The 18070-nt window shown below is 42.0% G+C and overlaps 1 protein-coding gene across 1 annotated transcript in view; it reads right to left on the reverse strand.

Annotated features, from left to right (window-relative positions):
* Window positions 1–13737, reverse strand: part of MTMR8 (myotubularin related protein 8) — a 111713-nt gene extending 97976 nt beyond the window's left edge. The window contains exon 1 of the mRNA XM_003272648.2: window positions 13612–13737. Within this exon, the coding sequence (XP_003272696.1) occupies window positions 13612–13635 (24 nt within the window). The 5' untranslated portion in view covers window positions 13636–13737. The remainder of the gene's footprint in view (window positions 1–13611) is intronic.
* Window positions 13738–18070: the final 4333 nt, after the last annotated feature.

Here is an 18070-nt window from a genome sequence, read left to right on the forward strand (position 1 = left end):
AATGAACTAATACACCATTATACTATACTGCCACAGACTTATTAACCATGTGTGGTTGGGGAGAGGAAGGGAACTGAAAAAACCTCCCACCCCTATGGCCCACCCTCTAAAAGAGAAAAGGAAAGGTAACAAAAATGTAGTCAAAGCATGGAGACTAGGGGAAGATGCCAAGATACCCCAATCTAAGCACACCACATTCTCTTTGGGCAGGGACAGATTAGAAGAGACAAGGCAGTAATAATGGGAACTTCCTGCCAAAGTAACTGAATCTAAAGAATACTGATCTTGTAGTAAGATGGTACAGCACTGGGCTCAAAGAAAAAAAGCCAAATGGACTCAGGAAGTTTTCTTTCAGCCAGATATCTCGATGTTCACTCTATCACAGAGCCAGACAACAGCAAAAATACAAACAACTAAAGCTAGTATTCAGTAATTCTTTTTTGAATGCCTACTATGTACCAGATTCTGTGCTAAACCATCCTATGGGAAATAAAAGTAGAATGTATGAGACATTATAAATTATAAACTCCCAGAAGTTTACAATTTGTTGAAGAATGCACACATAAACCCAACTCAATGCAACATAACAAAAGACACCCTGTGGTAAATGCCAAAACAGGTGCATGAGCAGAGCACTAGGGCAACCAGAGGTCCAAGTTTCAGAAAGATTCCCCTGGGAGACACCTAGAACTGAATATTCAAAGGTATTCTTTCTTTAATTCAAGATTCGCTAGTATCTACTATTTTCAAACTATGGAGTTAGGCATTTTAAGGGAAAATGAAATAAACAAGGCATGATCCCTCCCTACAACAATCCATTTAACAAACATTCATTGAGAATCTACTATATGCCAGGCACTGTGTCAAATGTTATAGAATTAAAGAAGTCTAAGCATGCTCTTTACCCTAAAGGACTAACAGAGTTAGTGCTCACAAATCAGTCAAGGAAGTACCATCAGTATTTAGGAAAGAGAATAAGGATTATACTCAGCCAAGAGTGGAATGAAAGTAGTTAAAGAGAAGTGAAAAAGGTTGCTGAACACCTATAGTGGGTTGAATGGCAGCCTCCTGAAAGACAGGTCTTCTTTCTAATACCTGGAACCTGTGAATGTGACCCTATTTGGAAAAGGGGTCTTTGCAGATGTAAGTAAGTTAAAGATCTAAGATGAAATCATCCAGGACTGCCAAGGTGGGCTGCAAATCCAATGATAAGTGTCCTTATAAAAGACAGAGAGGAGATGGCACACAGAGAAGGCTATGTGAAATGGAGGCAGAGATTGGAGTGATGGATATAGCCACCAGGAATGCTGACAGCTACCAGAAACTGGAAGATGCAATAAGGAAGGATTCTCCCTTAAAGCCTCCAGAGAGAGGGCAACCCTGCCAACGTGTGAATTTCAGACCTCTGGGCTCCTGAACGGTGAGGGAATAAATTTATATTGTTTTCAGCCAAAAAAAAAAAAAAAAGTAAAGGAATGGCCAGCTGTGGTGGCTCACACTTGTAATCCCAGCACTTTTGGGAGGCCAAGGCAGGAGAATCATTTGAGCCCAGGAGTTTGAGACCAGCCTGGGAAACACAGCAAAACCCCATCTCTACAAAACTTAGCTGGGCATGCTGGTGGGTGCCTGTAGTCCCTGTTACTCAGGAGACTGAGGAAGTGGGAGGATTGCCTGAGCTTGGGAGGCAGAGACTGCAGTGAGCTGAGAGCACACTACTGCACTCCACCCTGGGTGACAGAGAGAGACTGTCTCAATAGAAAAAAAAAAGTAAAGGGATACAGAAAGATATACCATGCTTACACTAATCAAAATAAGTTGAAGTACATATATTAATATAAGACATAAAAGACTTCAGAGCAAGGAAAGTTATCAGGAATGAAGAGAGGTGGAATGGTCTGAATGCTGGTGTCCCTCAAAAATTCATATGTTGAAATCTAACCCCTGCCAATGCAACAGTATTAACAGGTGGGGTATTTAGGTGGTGATTAGCTCATGAGGGCTCTCTGCTCATAAATGGGATTAGTGCTCTTATGAAAGAGGCTTAAAGGAGCCTGTTTGCCCCTTCTGCCATGTGAGGAGGCAGCAAAAAGACCACTGTCTATGAGCCAGGAAGTAGGCCCTCTCCAGATACCAAATCTGCATGCATCTTATCTTGGACTTCACATCCTCCAGAACTGTGAGCAATAAATTTTATTGTCTCACTGAGTGATATGGTTTGGCTCTGTGTCCCCACCCAAATCTCATGTTGAATTGTAATCCTCAGTGTTAGAGGACAGGCCTGGTGGGAGGTGACTGGATCATAAGAGTGGACTTCCCCCTTGCTCTTCTCATGATAGTGAGTGAGTTCTCACATGATCTGGTTGTTTAAAAGTGTGTAGCACTTCCTCTTCACTCTTTCCTGTTCCACCATGTGAAGATGTGCCTACTTCCCCTTTGCTTCCACCATTATTGTAAGTTTCCTGAGGCTTCTCCAGCCATGCTTCCTGTACAGCCTGCAAAGCTGTGAGTCAATTAAACCTCTTTTCTTTATAAATTACCCAGTCCCAGGTAGTTCTTATAGCAATGCAAGAACATACTAATACAGAAAATTGGTACCAAAAAAGAGGAACATTGCTAAAAAGATACCAGTAAATGTGGAAGCAGCTTTGAAACTGGGTAATAGGCTTTGGGTGGAAAAGTTTGGAGGGCTCATAAGAAGACAGGAAGATAAAAGTTTGGAACTTCCTAGAGTTGTTGAATGGTTGTGACCAAAATGTTGATAGTGATATGGACAATAAAGTCCAGGCTGAGGTGGTCTCAGATGGAGATGAGGAACCTATTGGGAACTGGAGTAAAAGTCACTCTTGCTATGCTTTAGCAAAGAGATTAGTGGCATTGTGCCCCTGCTCTAGGGATTTGTGGAACTCTGAACTTGAGAATGATGATTGAGGGTATGTGGCGGAATAAATTTCTAAGCAGCAAAGTGTTCAAGATGTGCCCTGGCTGCCTCTAACAGCATATGCTCATATATGTGAGCAAAGAGATCATCTGAAACTCTAACTTATATTTAAAAGGGAAGCACAGCATAAAAGTTTAGAAAACTTGCAGCCTGGTCATGTGGTAGAAAAGAAAACCCATTTTCAGGGGAGGAATTCAAACTGGATGCAGAAATTTGCATAAGTAAAGAAGAGCCAGATGTTAATAGCCAAAACAATGGAGAAAATACCTCAAAGGCATTTCAGAGACCTTCACAGCAGCCCCTCCCATCACAGGCCCGGAGGCCCAGGAATGAATCAAGGTTTTGTGGTTTGGGCTGAGGGCCCTGCTGCCCTGTGCAACCTTGGGACACTGCTGTGTCCCAGCCACTCCAGCTCCAGCCATGGCTAAAAGGACCCCAGATACATCTCAGGATGCTGCTCCAGAGAGTGCAAGCTACAAGCCTTGGCAGCTTCCACATGGTGTTAAGCCTGCAGGTGCTCAAAGGGCAAGAGATGAGGCATAGGAGCCTCCACCTAGATTTCAGAGGATGTATGGAGATGCCTGGATGTGTAGGCAGAAGTCTGCTGCAGAGCCAGAGCCTTCATGAAGAACCTCTACTAGGGTAGTGTGGAAGAGAAATGTGGGATTGGAGCTCTCACAAAGAGTTTCCACTGGGGTACTGCCTAGTGGAGCTGTGAGAAAAGGGCCACCATCCTCCAGACCCCAGAATGGTAGATCCACCCACAGCTTGCACTGTGCACCTGGAAAAGCTGCAAGCACTCTACACCAGTCTGTGAAAGCAGCCAAGAGGGCTGTACCCTGCAAAGCCATAAGGCAAAATGCCCAGGGTCTTCTGAACCCACCCCTTGCATCACTGTGGCCTGGATGTGAGACATAGAGTCAAAGGAAATTATTTTGGAGCTTTAATATTTAATGACTACCCTGCTGGGTTTCAAACTTGCATGGAGCCTCTTTGTTTCGGCCAATATATCCCCTTTGGAATGGGAATATTTACCCAATGCCTGTACCTCCATTGTATCTGGAAGTAACTAACTTGTTTTTTATTTTACAGGCTCATAAGCACAAGGGATGTGTCTTGTCTCAGATGAGACTTTGGACTTGAACTTTTGAATTAAGGCTAGAATGAGTTAAGACTCTGGGGAACTGTTAAAAAGGCATGATAGTGTTTTGAAATGTGAGAAGGACATAAGATTTGGGACGGGCCAGGGTGGAATGATATGGTCTGGCTCTGTGTCCCCACCCAAATATCATGTCGAATTGTAATCCCCAATGTTTGACGAAGGGCCTGGTGAGGGTAACTGGATGATGGGGCAGACTTCCCCCTTGCTGTTCTCATGACAGTGAATTCTCATGAGATCTCATTGTTTAAAAGTGTGTAGCACTTCCCCTTTCACTCTGTCTCTCTCCTACTCTGCCATGTGAAGGTGTGCTTGCTTCCCCTTCACCTTCTGCCATGACTGTAAATTTCCTGAGTCCTTCCCAGCCATGTTTCTTGTACAGCCTGTGGATCTGTGAGTCAATTAAACTTCTTGTCTTCATAAATTACCCAGTCTCAGGTAGTTCCTTACAGCAATGCAAGAAAAAACTAATACACTAAATCTATAATATTTTTGTTATAGCAGCCTGAACAGACTAAAACAAGAAGAATTACATAAAAATAGAGGGGTCAGTTCTCTAAGAACATATTTTTCAATATGATCATGGCTCACTGCAGCCTCAACCTCCTGGACTCAAGTGATCCTCCCATCTCAACCTCCCAAGTAGCTGGGATTACAGGCATGGATCACCATGCCAACGTAATTTTTCAACTTTTTGTAGAGAAGAGTTCTTACTATGTTTCCCAGGCTGGTCTCAAACTCCTGGCCTCAAACGATCCTCCTGCCTTGGCCTCCCAAAATGCTAGGGTCTCAGGCACGAGCCACTGTGCCCAGCCTGACATTTGAATGTAACAACACAGTTCTAAGTAGCACATGGATCAAACAAGTTGCAAGAAAAATGTTTTTAAAACATTTCAAACTAAAAGAAAATACACCTTAACAAAATTTGAAGGATATAGCAAAAGCAGTGCTTAGAAGAACATCTATAGCATTGAATGCATATATTAGAACAAAGAAAAATCTAAGGTCAGTAATCTAAGCTTCTACCTTAGAAAACTAAAAAATACAAGAGCAAATTTAATCCAAAGTAAACTTCTGAAATATTACAGAGTAGAAATCAATGAAATTGATAACAGGAAATCAATAGAGAAAATCAACAAAACCCAAAGCTGGCTCTTTGAAAAGATCAAGAAATTGCTAAGATGCTAGCCAGGCTACCTAAGAAAGAGAGTGAAGACACAACACCAGAAGTGAAAGAGGGGCCATCACTACTGATCCCATGTACAAGAAACTTGCCCTTGCTAGACAAAGTGTATTGTGATTAGATTAAAAGAAAAACATCAGTGTCAATTGCACAGGGGCTCACTCACTCACACTCAGGAAAAGAAGTCACACTTCAGGGGAAAGAAATGGTCAAGGGATGAGTAGTAGGAATTGAAAAAAACAAGGCATCTTTGCTTTCTCCTGACTGCCCCAGAGATCCTTATGCAGTCCTGAATGGTAGGAGATGCTCGACAAGAGGAAAAACTGGCCACTCATAAGAAATCCCTGCTAAGGCCCAGGGCACTACCTACCAAAAGGCTACATTACGCAAGTACAAAGAGTGCTGTGTGACACTTGGAGAACAGTTTTTGAGGAAGCCTGAAGAGAGGGGAAAATTATTGCTATCCAGGCTGGACTTCCTATATAGCATGTCTCCCCAAGGCAGGAATCCTGTGCCTTTTAGTAGGTAGGACCTTCTAGGAGACTTGCAGCTACTCAGACCCTCCCCTCTTTCTACTCAAGGGCACCAGGGCCCCATCTGTTTCTGACACAGTGTTATAAGAGGGTTCCTCTACCCGTAGTGCTTTTACCTGGCAGAAACTGAGGTCTCACAGAATATGTGTGTGGGGTTGGGGGTGAGGGGAAGAGAGAAAGAGACAGAGAGATTGGGGTGAGAGAGAAGGAAAAGACAAAAAGGAAGGGGAGAGAAGGGGATGCAGGAGGGAAGGTAAAAGAGAAGGGAGGAGAGAGGAAAAGAGGGAGGAGGAGAGAGAAGAAAAAGGAGAAGAGAGGGAGAGTAAAGAGGAGACAGAGAAAGATGAAAACAGAGAGAAAAGGGGAGAAAAGAGGCTGACCACCACTAGGTAAGGTACAGATTTTAATTCCCAGGCAGGCCACCCAATTGTTTTGTTATTTCTCCACTCCTGAGCTGTAGATAGAGAACTCCGGCATTTATAAGAACTTTGCTCTTGGAGAAGCTGTGAACCATAACCCACATTTGTTTGTTTTTCTCATGTCCTTTCTAGGAAGGGAGGAAGAGAGGAAATCAGGTGTACTTCAGAGGTCTCTGAATTCATCTACTGTCCTGATTTGCCGCAATTATTGGTAACAACTTAGATGCACTGCAATAATAAATAAAAGAAGTGACACCTGGCTCTAGAATACCAACCAGCGTAATGATATTCATCAGTCACACCCATGTCCCAAGCAAGTCCTGCCGCTTGTGTCATTGCCTCCAACAACAGAGAGGATTCATCATGAAAACAACTGCTGTGCCGTGTATGTACTAAAAAGGGCAGGCTTTCATGACAAGCCTCTCTAATTTAGGTCTCTTCTTTAAAGTAATAAGTGAGAAAATATGTAACAGGAGGAAGGAAGGGGAATGGTGGAATACTTTTGTGTCAAGATGTACAAGGTCACTGAAGGTAAGTGTTAAAAATACAATCCAGACTAGTCTTGAACTTATGCCTCTCCACACCCTACTTCTCCATGTCCCTCCAACTAAAGCAAATTTCAGACTTGGAAAGGAATCCTGCATCTTGAGATCCCCACATCTATCATTTTTAAATGCTGAAAGCACTCAAGAGTTAGAATGAACCTTCCAGATTGATACCAGCATTTCTTAAGGCATGTTCTATGAATCCTAGTTCCACAGATGTTAATAGGCACGTACACACATGCACACACACAGTTCTGTGGTCAGCATAGGGGAACACAGGGTGAAACAAACATAAGCAGGTTTATTGCAGGGCTTCTCGGAGCCTTTAATAGGTGAACACTCACTATGAATCTCCACAGTATTTGTGGTGTTAATATATTTTACCTTAGAATCATTTTTTTAAAACAAATTATCTTGTGGGACTAGTGTTCATCAGGAACATAGTTTAGGAAATGCTAGTATATCTCTCAGCTCATTTTATTGAAGCACTATAGTACATAGGTAAAGAGCACATACTTGGGTCACAGACTGTTTGGCTTCATATTTCCAGCTCTGGGCAAGTTGCTTAAGCTTTCTGGATGCTTTCTTTATATTTAAAATGAGGATAATAGTGTTGTTGCAAGGGTTAAATTAGCATATAAATATGTAATATTTATGTAAAGCACTTAGAATAGTACCTGGCACATAGCAATTGCTCTATAAAGGTTAAATATTATTTTACTGATGAAGAAAGTGAAGCCTAGAGAGGTAAAAAGACAGTCTAAGATCACACAGCATGTCAGTATCAGAAGTGGGGCCAGAATTCAGGTCTCCTAACTCTCTGTCTAGTATTGGTGTCTCAAATGACGAAAATGTCTTTAGAACTTAGCAAAAAATCTCTCTAAAGCCTTAAGTATTTTACCACAAAAACCAGAAAATGATATCTAAAAAGACACAATCCTAAAACAAATCCCAGTGGTTTCTGGGAGTAACTGCTTAGTTGGGGTTTCCCAAGTACAAAGTGAGGTTGAAGGAGTGGGTTTTGGTGGTGAGGAAAATTATTCCAATGCCTATAAAACAGTGTCAAAAATGCCAGACCACTGCCACCAGGGCTTCCTAGGTAGCCTCTTTCCTTGCAATGTAGTACCAAGAGCCTTTCTGGATGCTCAGGCAAATCTCCCTGAGACAGGCTGATCTTTGAGACCTCCCATGACTAATGTATATTAAAGCCTCTACTATTGTTTGGCTCTGATGGAAAGACGAAAAAACACACAGTTACAGAGCACTTATAATGTGCCAGGCCCTCATCATACCTTATCTTAATCTTTATCATAGTCCCAACAGACTCAGAGTGTTTAAGTGATTGCCCAAGAACTCAGGGCTAATAAATAATATAGATTGAATTCAAATCCAGCTTTGTCCATGCTTTTTCAATTATATCACACTATTTCCTAGACTGGAAGGATCACAGTGAAGCCAACTGGATTTGCAATTTTGGGAACTGGAAGGGGAGCACAATTCTCACCTCTAGAAATCTCATTTCCTTCATAATGAAAAACACTTTTTACCCAGTTTTATATTTCTTTATTTTGACCCTGCTTCTTGTCTAAATGCATTTCAGGTTGTTTATAATAAAAGACAGATCTACAAATAGGTTATTAGAATAGAAAACCAAAGCCATGAAGAGTGGGAGGAAGCAATTATGCTAAGTACAAGGACAAATGTAGTTAACATGACTGAACATTTGGCCTTAGTTTCCTGGAAGTAAAGGCAAAAATTATCTGCTTTTAAGAAGGCTTCATACAAATTGTAATCTCCTGTGTGGTACTACGAAGTGTTACAAAGTGTTATTAACATACTACAAAGTGTTATTATTTTTTATTATTACTATCCAGGATAGCGTTCTGTACCCATCTGGCACTCCAATTATTTTGGATGTTGTTTCTGTGATAACTCCACAGTTTATTATAGTCTGAACAAGCTATGCATACTAAACAATTAAAAGACAATGCTACCTCTGCTACTTGCTAGATGTTTGACCTTGGATAAAAAACTCTAGCTCTCTGAGACTCAGTTTTCACATCTGTGAAATGAGAGGCTTGGACCATCACTAGATGATCTTTATTAATTAACTTATTTATTAGAAGCTTTATTGAACTATAATTTACATACCATAAAATTCACCCTTTTTTTTGAAACAGGGTTTCACTCTGTCACCTAGGCCAGAGTGAAGTGGCACTATCAGAGCTCACTGCAGCCTCGACCTCCCAGATTCAAGCCATCCCCCCACCTCAGCCTCTCGAGTAGCTGAGACCATAGGTGCAAGCCACCACACCCAGCTAATATTTTTAATTTTTTGTACAGATGAGGTTTCACTATGTCACCCAGTCTGGTCTCAAACTCCTGGGCTCAAGTGATCCTCCCATCTGGGGCTCCCAAAATGTTGGGATTACAGGCTTGAGCCAACCAGGCCCAGCCAAATTCACTCTTTTAAGTATACAATTCAATTAGTTTTAGTAAATTTGGAGTTGTACAACCATCATCACAATGTAATTTTAGAACATTTCCATCATTCCAAAAAGAAACTTCATCCCCATTCCTCATTTAGATAATCTTTTAAAAGGTCCTTTCTAACTTTTCCATTTCTAGACTTACAAAGCTTTAGTAGCTCCTTGGCTATTTACAAGTTCAAATTCCTCAGTGTAACATTCAAAGTCCTTTACAATCTATAAAATCTTCCACTGTCTTTTTTTCTACCCACACAAATGTAGAAATTACTTTTTTTGTGTTAAAACATTCCTTAATGAGCTAGCAATTATTTATGTGAAGGAGAGTCCAGAAAACAGATTTTTGACTAAATTATCCTTGTCCTTGATTAAAGAGATTCATGAATTAAACACCTAACACTACTCTCTAGAGTAGTTACTGAGGTCTAAGGGGCTGTAAACTTGGAAGAGCTTCTCCCTGCCTGTCAGGCTGCTCCCATCAGATCACAAGACAGAACAGACATATTTTTCGGTCTCTTTCATTTTTGGACCTTATGCCTGGCATCTCATTACCTTACTTGATTAAGAGATCCCAGAGGGCAGTTGCCATATCTATATCCAGTTATGTATCCTTAACTCCCAGTGTGAGATTCTGCATATAATTAATAATGATGATGATAGTAACTGGTAGCTAAATTAAGCATCTACCATGTGCCAGACATTGTTCTAAGCACTTTACAGATACTAACTTATTTAATTCTTATAACAACCCTGTGAGATAGATACTATTTTCAACACCGTCTTATAGATGAAGAAACTGAGGCAAAAGAGATTACATATTTGCCAAAATCACAAAGCTAGTTAAGTAGCAGAGTTGAGATTTTATTTCAGACAGCCTGGCTCCAAAGTATGCACTCTTAAACCACAGCAAATTGTCAAACCAGTTGAAGCTCAATAAATATTAATTGCATAAAGCCTTATTATTAAGCTTCCATTCCAGGAAAAAAAAGTAATTAAGAATTCTGGGTGCCAACTGACACAGATGCAATGAGGTAGGGAAAAATACATAGAACAAATTCTGATTCAGATAGGAGAGTCACCAAACTTTAGGGCAGGTCTGAGACACTCCAAAAATGGTTGTTGAACCCTAAGCTATATCTTAGAAAGATAGATCTGTTCTTATACATAGGTCGTGGGAATGTAAAATTGGTAGTGTCTAGATGAACATATGCATATTCTATGACCCAGAAATTCCACTCCGATGGCCTATACCAACAAAAATGTATATTTAAATCTGTCAAAATGTACTATTGGTGAAAGGCAGAAACTGGAAATTCCCCATCAACAGAAGAATGGATAAATCGCATGTGGCATGTTAACAAAACATAATATAGCAATGAGAATGATCTATAACTTCAAGAAATAATATGGATAAATCTTTCAAACAATGTTGAGCAAAAGAAGTCAAACACAAAAGAGAATGTATTAATCCATTTATATTAAGTACAACAAAAGAGTAAAATGAATGTATCCTGTTAGAGGTCAGTATAGTGGTTTACCCTTGGGAGGGGTATTGACTGGAAGGGGGCATGAAGCAGACTCCTGGTAATGTTCTTTTTTTTTTTTTGGTTTTGTTTTTTTTGTTTGTTTTTTTTTAATCTCAGTAGCGGTTGCAGAGGTGTGTCCTGTTTATAAGTTTATAGCACAATGAATACTTCCAATCTATACATTTTTCTTTATGTGTACTGTACTTCAATAATTTTTTAAAGTCTTCCTGAGTAAAGAAAAAGACTCAAGCAAAAGCCAAAAATAAAAGTCACTTTTGTACTTTACATGCACAACTAATGACTGACAAATTCAAAGTTATCCCTTTGACCTGAGATGGACAAGGCAGATGTCTCTCTCTTTTGTAGAAATAGTGAGTTAACAAAAGGGAGGCCATTTTAATCCTGAGCCATTAATGCAACCCTAATCCTTTCTAGAAACTGAGAAAAAAACAGACTCACAGCAGCATACCACCTGCGGGCACTCACAGCTCTGCCAGGCACCAAAACAAATACTAATTCTGCTTAAAGAATCAAGTCTTCATTTGGAGTTTTTATTTATATTTCAAGACTAATGACACTATCCATGCAGTACAAATGGAGTCTGACCATGATGCAAGTTTAAGTTTTCTTGAGCACGAACCCTATCCCAGCACCAGTCTGAGCACTCCTATCTTTATTTAATAGGCAAGCATTCCACATCTATGCATCTCAGTTTCCTCATCTGTAACATGGGAATAATAATAGTATCTCCTAATAGGTTATTGTCAGGATTTAAGGCATATTTCATGTAAAATATCTAACACAGTGCCTGTCACATAAATATTCTATACGTATTAGCTGCTATCATAATTTTCATATGGGCCCGTTAATGGTTTCTTCTCCCTTCCAATTTCCATACAGCCAGCCCAGTTTACAGCTTCAATCCCTAACAGGGCAATTTTAATATTTTAACACTCATGGACAGGAGCAGTTCTGCCTCTCCATCTTCCTCAGTTGTCAAAAGAGAGAAAAAAGGAGTATTCAAGTGAGCTGATTTTGAACTAGACAAGTAATGTGGCCCAAGCTTAGGTGGGTTGGGAGAAGAGGGAGTCTGGACAACAGAAGTTCCTTTCCTTTAATGGTACCACCTTCTTATACCATGTCAGAGGACCCATACAAATGAGATGATCTGGAAACAAAGGGACACAGAAAAAGGCAAGGCTGGCTTTTACAGGGGATGTGGTTATCCTCCACAGAGAAAGGCCCTGAAGAGGAGGGAGTCAGAAAAAAAGGTTGAAGGTTGGAGTTTGTGCTTTGCCCATCAGGCAGCATCAAAGTCTTATGCTAAAAAGTGGGCAAAACATTACTAGTTACAAAAACTCTTTCACACATATCCTCTTATTTAATCCCACAACCATCTTGTGAAGTGAGCTGGGCAAATTTCATTATCTTCATTTGGTAGGTGTATCAGTCTGTTTTCACGCTGCTGATAAAGACATACCCGAGACTGGGCAATTTACCAAAGAGGTTTATCGGACTTAATAGTTCCACATGGCTGGGGAGGCCTCACAATTATGGAGGAAGGCAAGGAGGAGCAAGTCACATCTTACGTGGATGGCAGCAGGCAAAGAGAGAGCCTGTGCAGAGAAACTCCCATTTTTAAAACCATCAGATCTCATGAGACCCATTCACTATCACAAGAACAGCACAGGAAAGCCCTGCCCCCATGATTCAACCATCTCCCACCGGGTCCCTCCCACAACACGCGGGAATTAGGGAAGCTACAAGATGATATTTGGGTGGGGACACAGAGAAAAACCCTATCAGTAGGTGAGGAAAGCTAAGGCTCAGAGAGGTTAAATAATTTGTCCAAAGTCATTAGCTAGTAGTCTGTGGGGGTGCAGTGGGCAGCACTTTAATTCAAGTCTTCTGGCTTCAAAATCCATGCTCTTTCCATTAAAAACACGCTGGATTTTTTACCAGGACTTCAATTAGCCTGGGCCACGTGTGTTATGATCAAAAGGAAAAAATAACCACAGACTAGTTGTGAACTTTTCACTGTTCCCCAGCCCCAGACAGGAGAAAGGAGGGAAGTGGATTTGAAACAGAAAGGGGCTGGCGTTGGGAAGGGAAGGAGTAGGATCTGGAAAGATGAGAGGAAAAAGCAGCAAAAGTAACTCTGACTCGGGACTGGCTAAAAACAGGCGACAACTGGCTAGATAAACCTCTTGGGTTTCTCCTACCGGCTGAGCAGGGCCAGATCCACTCTGCCCCACTCCCCTTCCTTTTCCATTGCCCAGCTTTGGCTGAAGAGATGCTGTGGCCCCACAAACCCTCACAGGCATGCCGTGGAGCTGGGGCGAGAGGGGGCTTCTGGGCAGTGCCTGGGGAAGGTTAGTGGCTGGAGGAGCCAAGAGGATGGTGAAGAAACGCTCGATAAAGGAAGTAACTCTGCAGGAGGCAGAGCAATGTGGGGTATTCGCGAATGGCGGTTACAAGTGCGGCTAGTATAAAAAGCTGAGATAAGAGTGGATGTGAGGTCAATGCTAGGGAGGAGCTGGAGTCAGAGGGCCAGAACAGGCGTGCACCAGGAGCGGGGGCGGTGTCGCGTAAGGGGACAGTGGCGCAGACCACCTCTTTCCCGGCCGCCGACGCCCGCAAGCAGATCCTAAGAAGAGGTGTTTGGTTGAAAGGGGGTGTGGACCCAGAAAGAGAACCCGGGACGCCGCACAGGAAAGACGCGTCAAAGAAGGCTGAGAAGGCTGAGGAGATGTGTCTGGGCTCCCAGGTGAGCACCAACAGGAAGCTCGCAGCTGTCAGCCTCGCTTAACTCTTCTCCTTACCTTGGGTACCGTAATATGATCCATGACCGCAATTCCCGGCACCGGAAGATCTCAGTGCTACTCCGGATGCCGCCGCCGCCGCCGCCGCTGCCGCTCTAGCCGCCTCCTGCCCCAACCCGGGTTTCTACGCCCGCTCTCCTGGTCCTGGCTCAAACTCTCGTCACCTGATCCTCGGCGGAAGCTACTATCGCGACACTTTGACCATAGCCGTTCCCGCCATCTTGCTTCCTGGCAAGTGCCCTTTTCTTCGGGGAACTGATTATTCTGGTTCAAGTTCAACGTTTGGCCGAGTCTTTAAGTCCCAGATTCGAGTACTGCCACCCTTCTCACATTCCTTGATGCTATAAGGGCTCTGAACACAGATGTCACTCATTTACTCTAATATTACAATGATAGCATCCTGCAGCGGTAACACAGGCTGCCCCATGCTGGCAATTGGGTTTCTGAAGAGCTTCCTAGCTGTGAGACCTTGGGCAAGTCACCAGAGAATATTTTTTGAAATATGGAAAGGTATATCCTCCTCTCTATCTCTCCTTTATGTGTCTGCTGCCATCAACCTAGTTAAAATCTGGAATACTATGGTATCCTCATCACTTTTGCCATCATAGATATGGGAAGAGGACCAAGGAAGGGCCCACTGGACCAGCTATCAGATGAGAGGCAAATAGGTGCAGACCCTCAGTGGTGTGCTCCAAGTCAGATTTGTGGTGGAAAAAAGAACAATCTGAGACTTGAGAAATCTGGGTTCTACTCCTCTCAGGTCTGCCACTAACTTGCTATGTGACCTTGGGGAAATCATGTCACCTCTCTGGGTCTTAAGTTGACCAAGGTTACAATGAGGGTATTGGCCACTATCTCAGGGTAATTTCTAGCTCTACTATTGCAGTGTTATGGTTTGCAATCTCACTGCCCCTACAAAATAATTTTGTTCTTCTTTGAGTTCTTATAACATTTGCTAGCAAAACTACTCGTTTATCATATTCTGCCTTTTTCTCTAGCCTGAAGGCCCTTCCCTTGATCCATGACCCTATTCACCCTTGTACCATCGTTCCATCATGTTCAGCCCTTTCACTGCCAAATATCTCAAAAGAATAGTCTACTTATCATCACCTTCACTTCTCCATAACAAACTCACTCCTCCCTACCACTCCACTCAATTGGTTCTTTCACATCATCCTTGATTCCAGCTGCTGATTCCAACAGCTCTTCTCAGTGCTCATTTTCTATTTGTTTTACAGCATTTAAAACTATAGATTCATATTCCTTTTTGACATTCTTTCTTCCCTTGACCTTTAATTATAAACAAACTCACTGCCTGCATCCCCAACTGTTCCTTCTCTGACTCCTTCCCAGCTCCTTTCTCCTTTTTTTAAGACATTTTCCTGGCTTCTATCCTCATTCCTCTTCTATTTTCTTTCTTTTGGTTATCTTGATTTCTTCCACAAGTTAAACCCTTACTCCTGGATATGGCTTGGGTCTGTGTCCCCACCAAATTTCATGTTTAATTGTAATCCCTTATGTTGGAAGTGGGGCCTGGTGGGAGGTGATTGGATCATGGGGGTGGTTTCTTCTGAATGGTTTAACACCAGCCTCCTTGGTATTGTCGTTGCCATAGTGAGTGAGTTCTCATGAGATCTGATGGCTTAGAAGTGTGTGGCACCTTCCCCTGCCCACTTTCCTCCTGCTCTGGCCATGTGAAGTGCCTCACTCTCCATTTGCCTTCCACCATGACTGGAAGTTTCCTGAGGCCTCCCCAGAACCAGAAGCCACTATGCTTCCTGTACAGCCTGCAGAATCGTGAGCCAATTAAACCTCTTTTCTTTATAAATTACCCAGTCTCAGGTATTTATTTATAGCAGTGTGAAAAGGGGCTAATGAACCCTCAGTAGGGAATGCCCAACTTCGTATCTCAAGTACCATGACCTTTTTCCTGAGTTCAAATTTAGAATTTCCAATTGCCCTCTGACAGTTCCACTTGTGTGTTCCTGCTAGCACATTAAAGGCATCATGGCCCAAAACAAACTCATCTTTCACACTCTCTCACAACACCCTTGCATTTTCCCACCTCTATCACTTGCTCTTTCTCAAGTTTTTCCTATCCCTACTAATTGCACCACCATATACCCAGTTACTCAGACTCAAAACCTTGTTTCCATGCTGTTTAGGATAGTGGAAAGAGTGTGTGGGACTCTAATCAGACAAGGTTCAAATTTTGGTTTAGCAATATGCTAATAATACATGGCCCTAGGCAAATTACAGAAACTCTCTGTGCCTTAGTTTTCTCATCTGTAAACCTATTCTCTTAAAGTCCTTGTGGAAATTCAAAATGTAATGTATATGAGGTTCCAGGAACATTGTAAAGACAAAATGAATATTGATAGGTTGCTTCCTTTCCTCAACTTTATTATCAAATATTTCTGTTTTCTCTCTCAAATGCTTACCTTGCTTCCTAGTTTGCTGATAAAATAGAAGCTATGAGAAGGGAACTTCCACATCATCCCAAAGCCAAATTTGCTTGATGCCCTGCATGTGAGCCCATATAATCTGTCTTCAATTAACGAACTCTTCCTGAGCTTTCCTAAGGCAACCCTGCCACTTGTCCACTCAATTTCATTCTCTTTAGCCTGCTCACTTGTTTCCTTGCCTTTATTACTAAATGTTCCCACTTTACCAGATCACTGCCATCAGCATGAAAGCATGCCATAGTATTTCCAATCTTAAAAAATATCTTTTTGGACGCACATTTCTGTCCCCAGCCTGCCATCCCCCCATTCCTCTTATACTTTATAGCGGAACCCTTCAAAAGATTTATCTAAATCCATTCTCTTCTATTCCTGTCCTATTCTCACTTGAAACCTCTCTAATCAGGCATTTCTTCCACCACTCCACCAAACTGTTCTTGTCAAGGTTACCAATATTCTCCCCATTGCAAAATCCATTGGTCATCCTCAGATCTCTTTTTGTCCTCTCAGCAGTATTTGATCACTCCCTTCTCCTTGATACATTTTGTTCACTTGGCTCCAGGGATAGGGATACCACTCTCTCTCCTACATCACTGACTTCTCATTCCCAATCTCTTTTGCTGTTTCACTTCATTTTACCTATCTCTATGTGTTATAATGCTGCCAGAGCTCAGACGTTGATCCTCTTCTTTATTTACACTTATTCCTTGGGTGCTATCATCCAGTGCCATGGCTTTATATAGCATCTATTTGTGGACAGCTCCCAAAATTTTATCTCTAATCTTTATCTGTCCTCTGAACTCAAAGCTTAACATAATATTCAGCAGCCTACTGACATGTCTGCTCAGGTATCTTAGAGACCTCTCAAACTTATTACATCCAAAACAGAATTTTTGATTTCTACCTGAATCCTCAAGCCTGCTCTTTACACAGTATTACTCATCTCAGGAAATTGCAATTTTATCCTTCCAAGTTTATCCTAGTGCATTTGTGCTGCTAAAACTAAATACTCTAGACTGGATAATTTGTGCAGAACAGAAATGTACTTATCACAGTTCTGAAGGCTGGAAAACCAAGATTAAGGTGCCAGTAGGTTCAGTGTCTGGTGAGAAGTGCTCTCTCTTTGCTTCCAAGATGGCATCTTAAATGCCATCTGGAGTGATGAACGCTGTATCCTCACATAGCAGGAGATACACACATGGCTAGTTCCATCCAGCCCTTTTATAAGGCACTGATCCCATCTGTAAGACTACAGCCCTCATGGCCTAATTACCTTTTAAATGCCCCTTAATAATTAATTCTTAATACTGTTGCATTGGGATTAAGGTTCAATACCAATTTTGGAGGAGACACAAACATTAAAACATAGCACAGTCATTCAGGACAAAAGTCTTGGAGGCATCCTTTTCTCTCATATCCCATACCTGATTCATCATCAAATCCCATGAGTTCTTCCTTCAAAATTGTCTCCAAATTCAATCACTTCTCACTGCTGCATCCTGGCCCAAGCCTCTGTTTTATTTTATTTTATTTTTTATTTTTTGAGACAATGTCTCTGTCATTGAGGCTGGAGTACAGTGGTGTGATCATAGCTCACTGCAGCCTCCAACTCCCAGGCCCAAGTGATCCTCCTGTTTCAGCCTGCCAAGTAGCTGGAACTACAGGTGTACCACCATGCCTGGCTAAATTTTTTTCTTTTTATTTTTTTTTAGTAGAGGCGATGTCTTTCTATGTTGCCTAGGCTGGTTTCCAACTCCTGGACTCCAGCAATCCTCCCACCTCCATCTCACAAAGTGCTGGGATTATAGGAATGAGCCACTGTGCCTGGCCCCAAGCCTCTGTTACCTCTTGCCTGGATTGCTGCCACAGCCTCTAGCTGGTCTGCATGTTTTGGCCTTGGTCCCACTAGAACCTGTAGTCTACATAGCATCTTCTATGGGACTAGAATCTAGAATCTAGAAGGATATCATTTCTTGGTTTAAAACTGTCTACTGGCT

Source organism: Nomascus leucogenys, chromosome X (genome assembly GCF_006542625.1).
Source record: "Nomascus leucogenys isolate Asia chromosome X, Asia_NLE_v1, whole genome shotgun sequence".
NCBI classification, from domain to species: Eukaryota; Metazoa; Chordata; class Mammalia; order Primates; family Hylobatidae; genus Nomascus; species Nomascus leucogenys.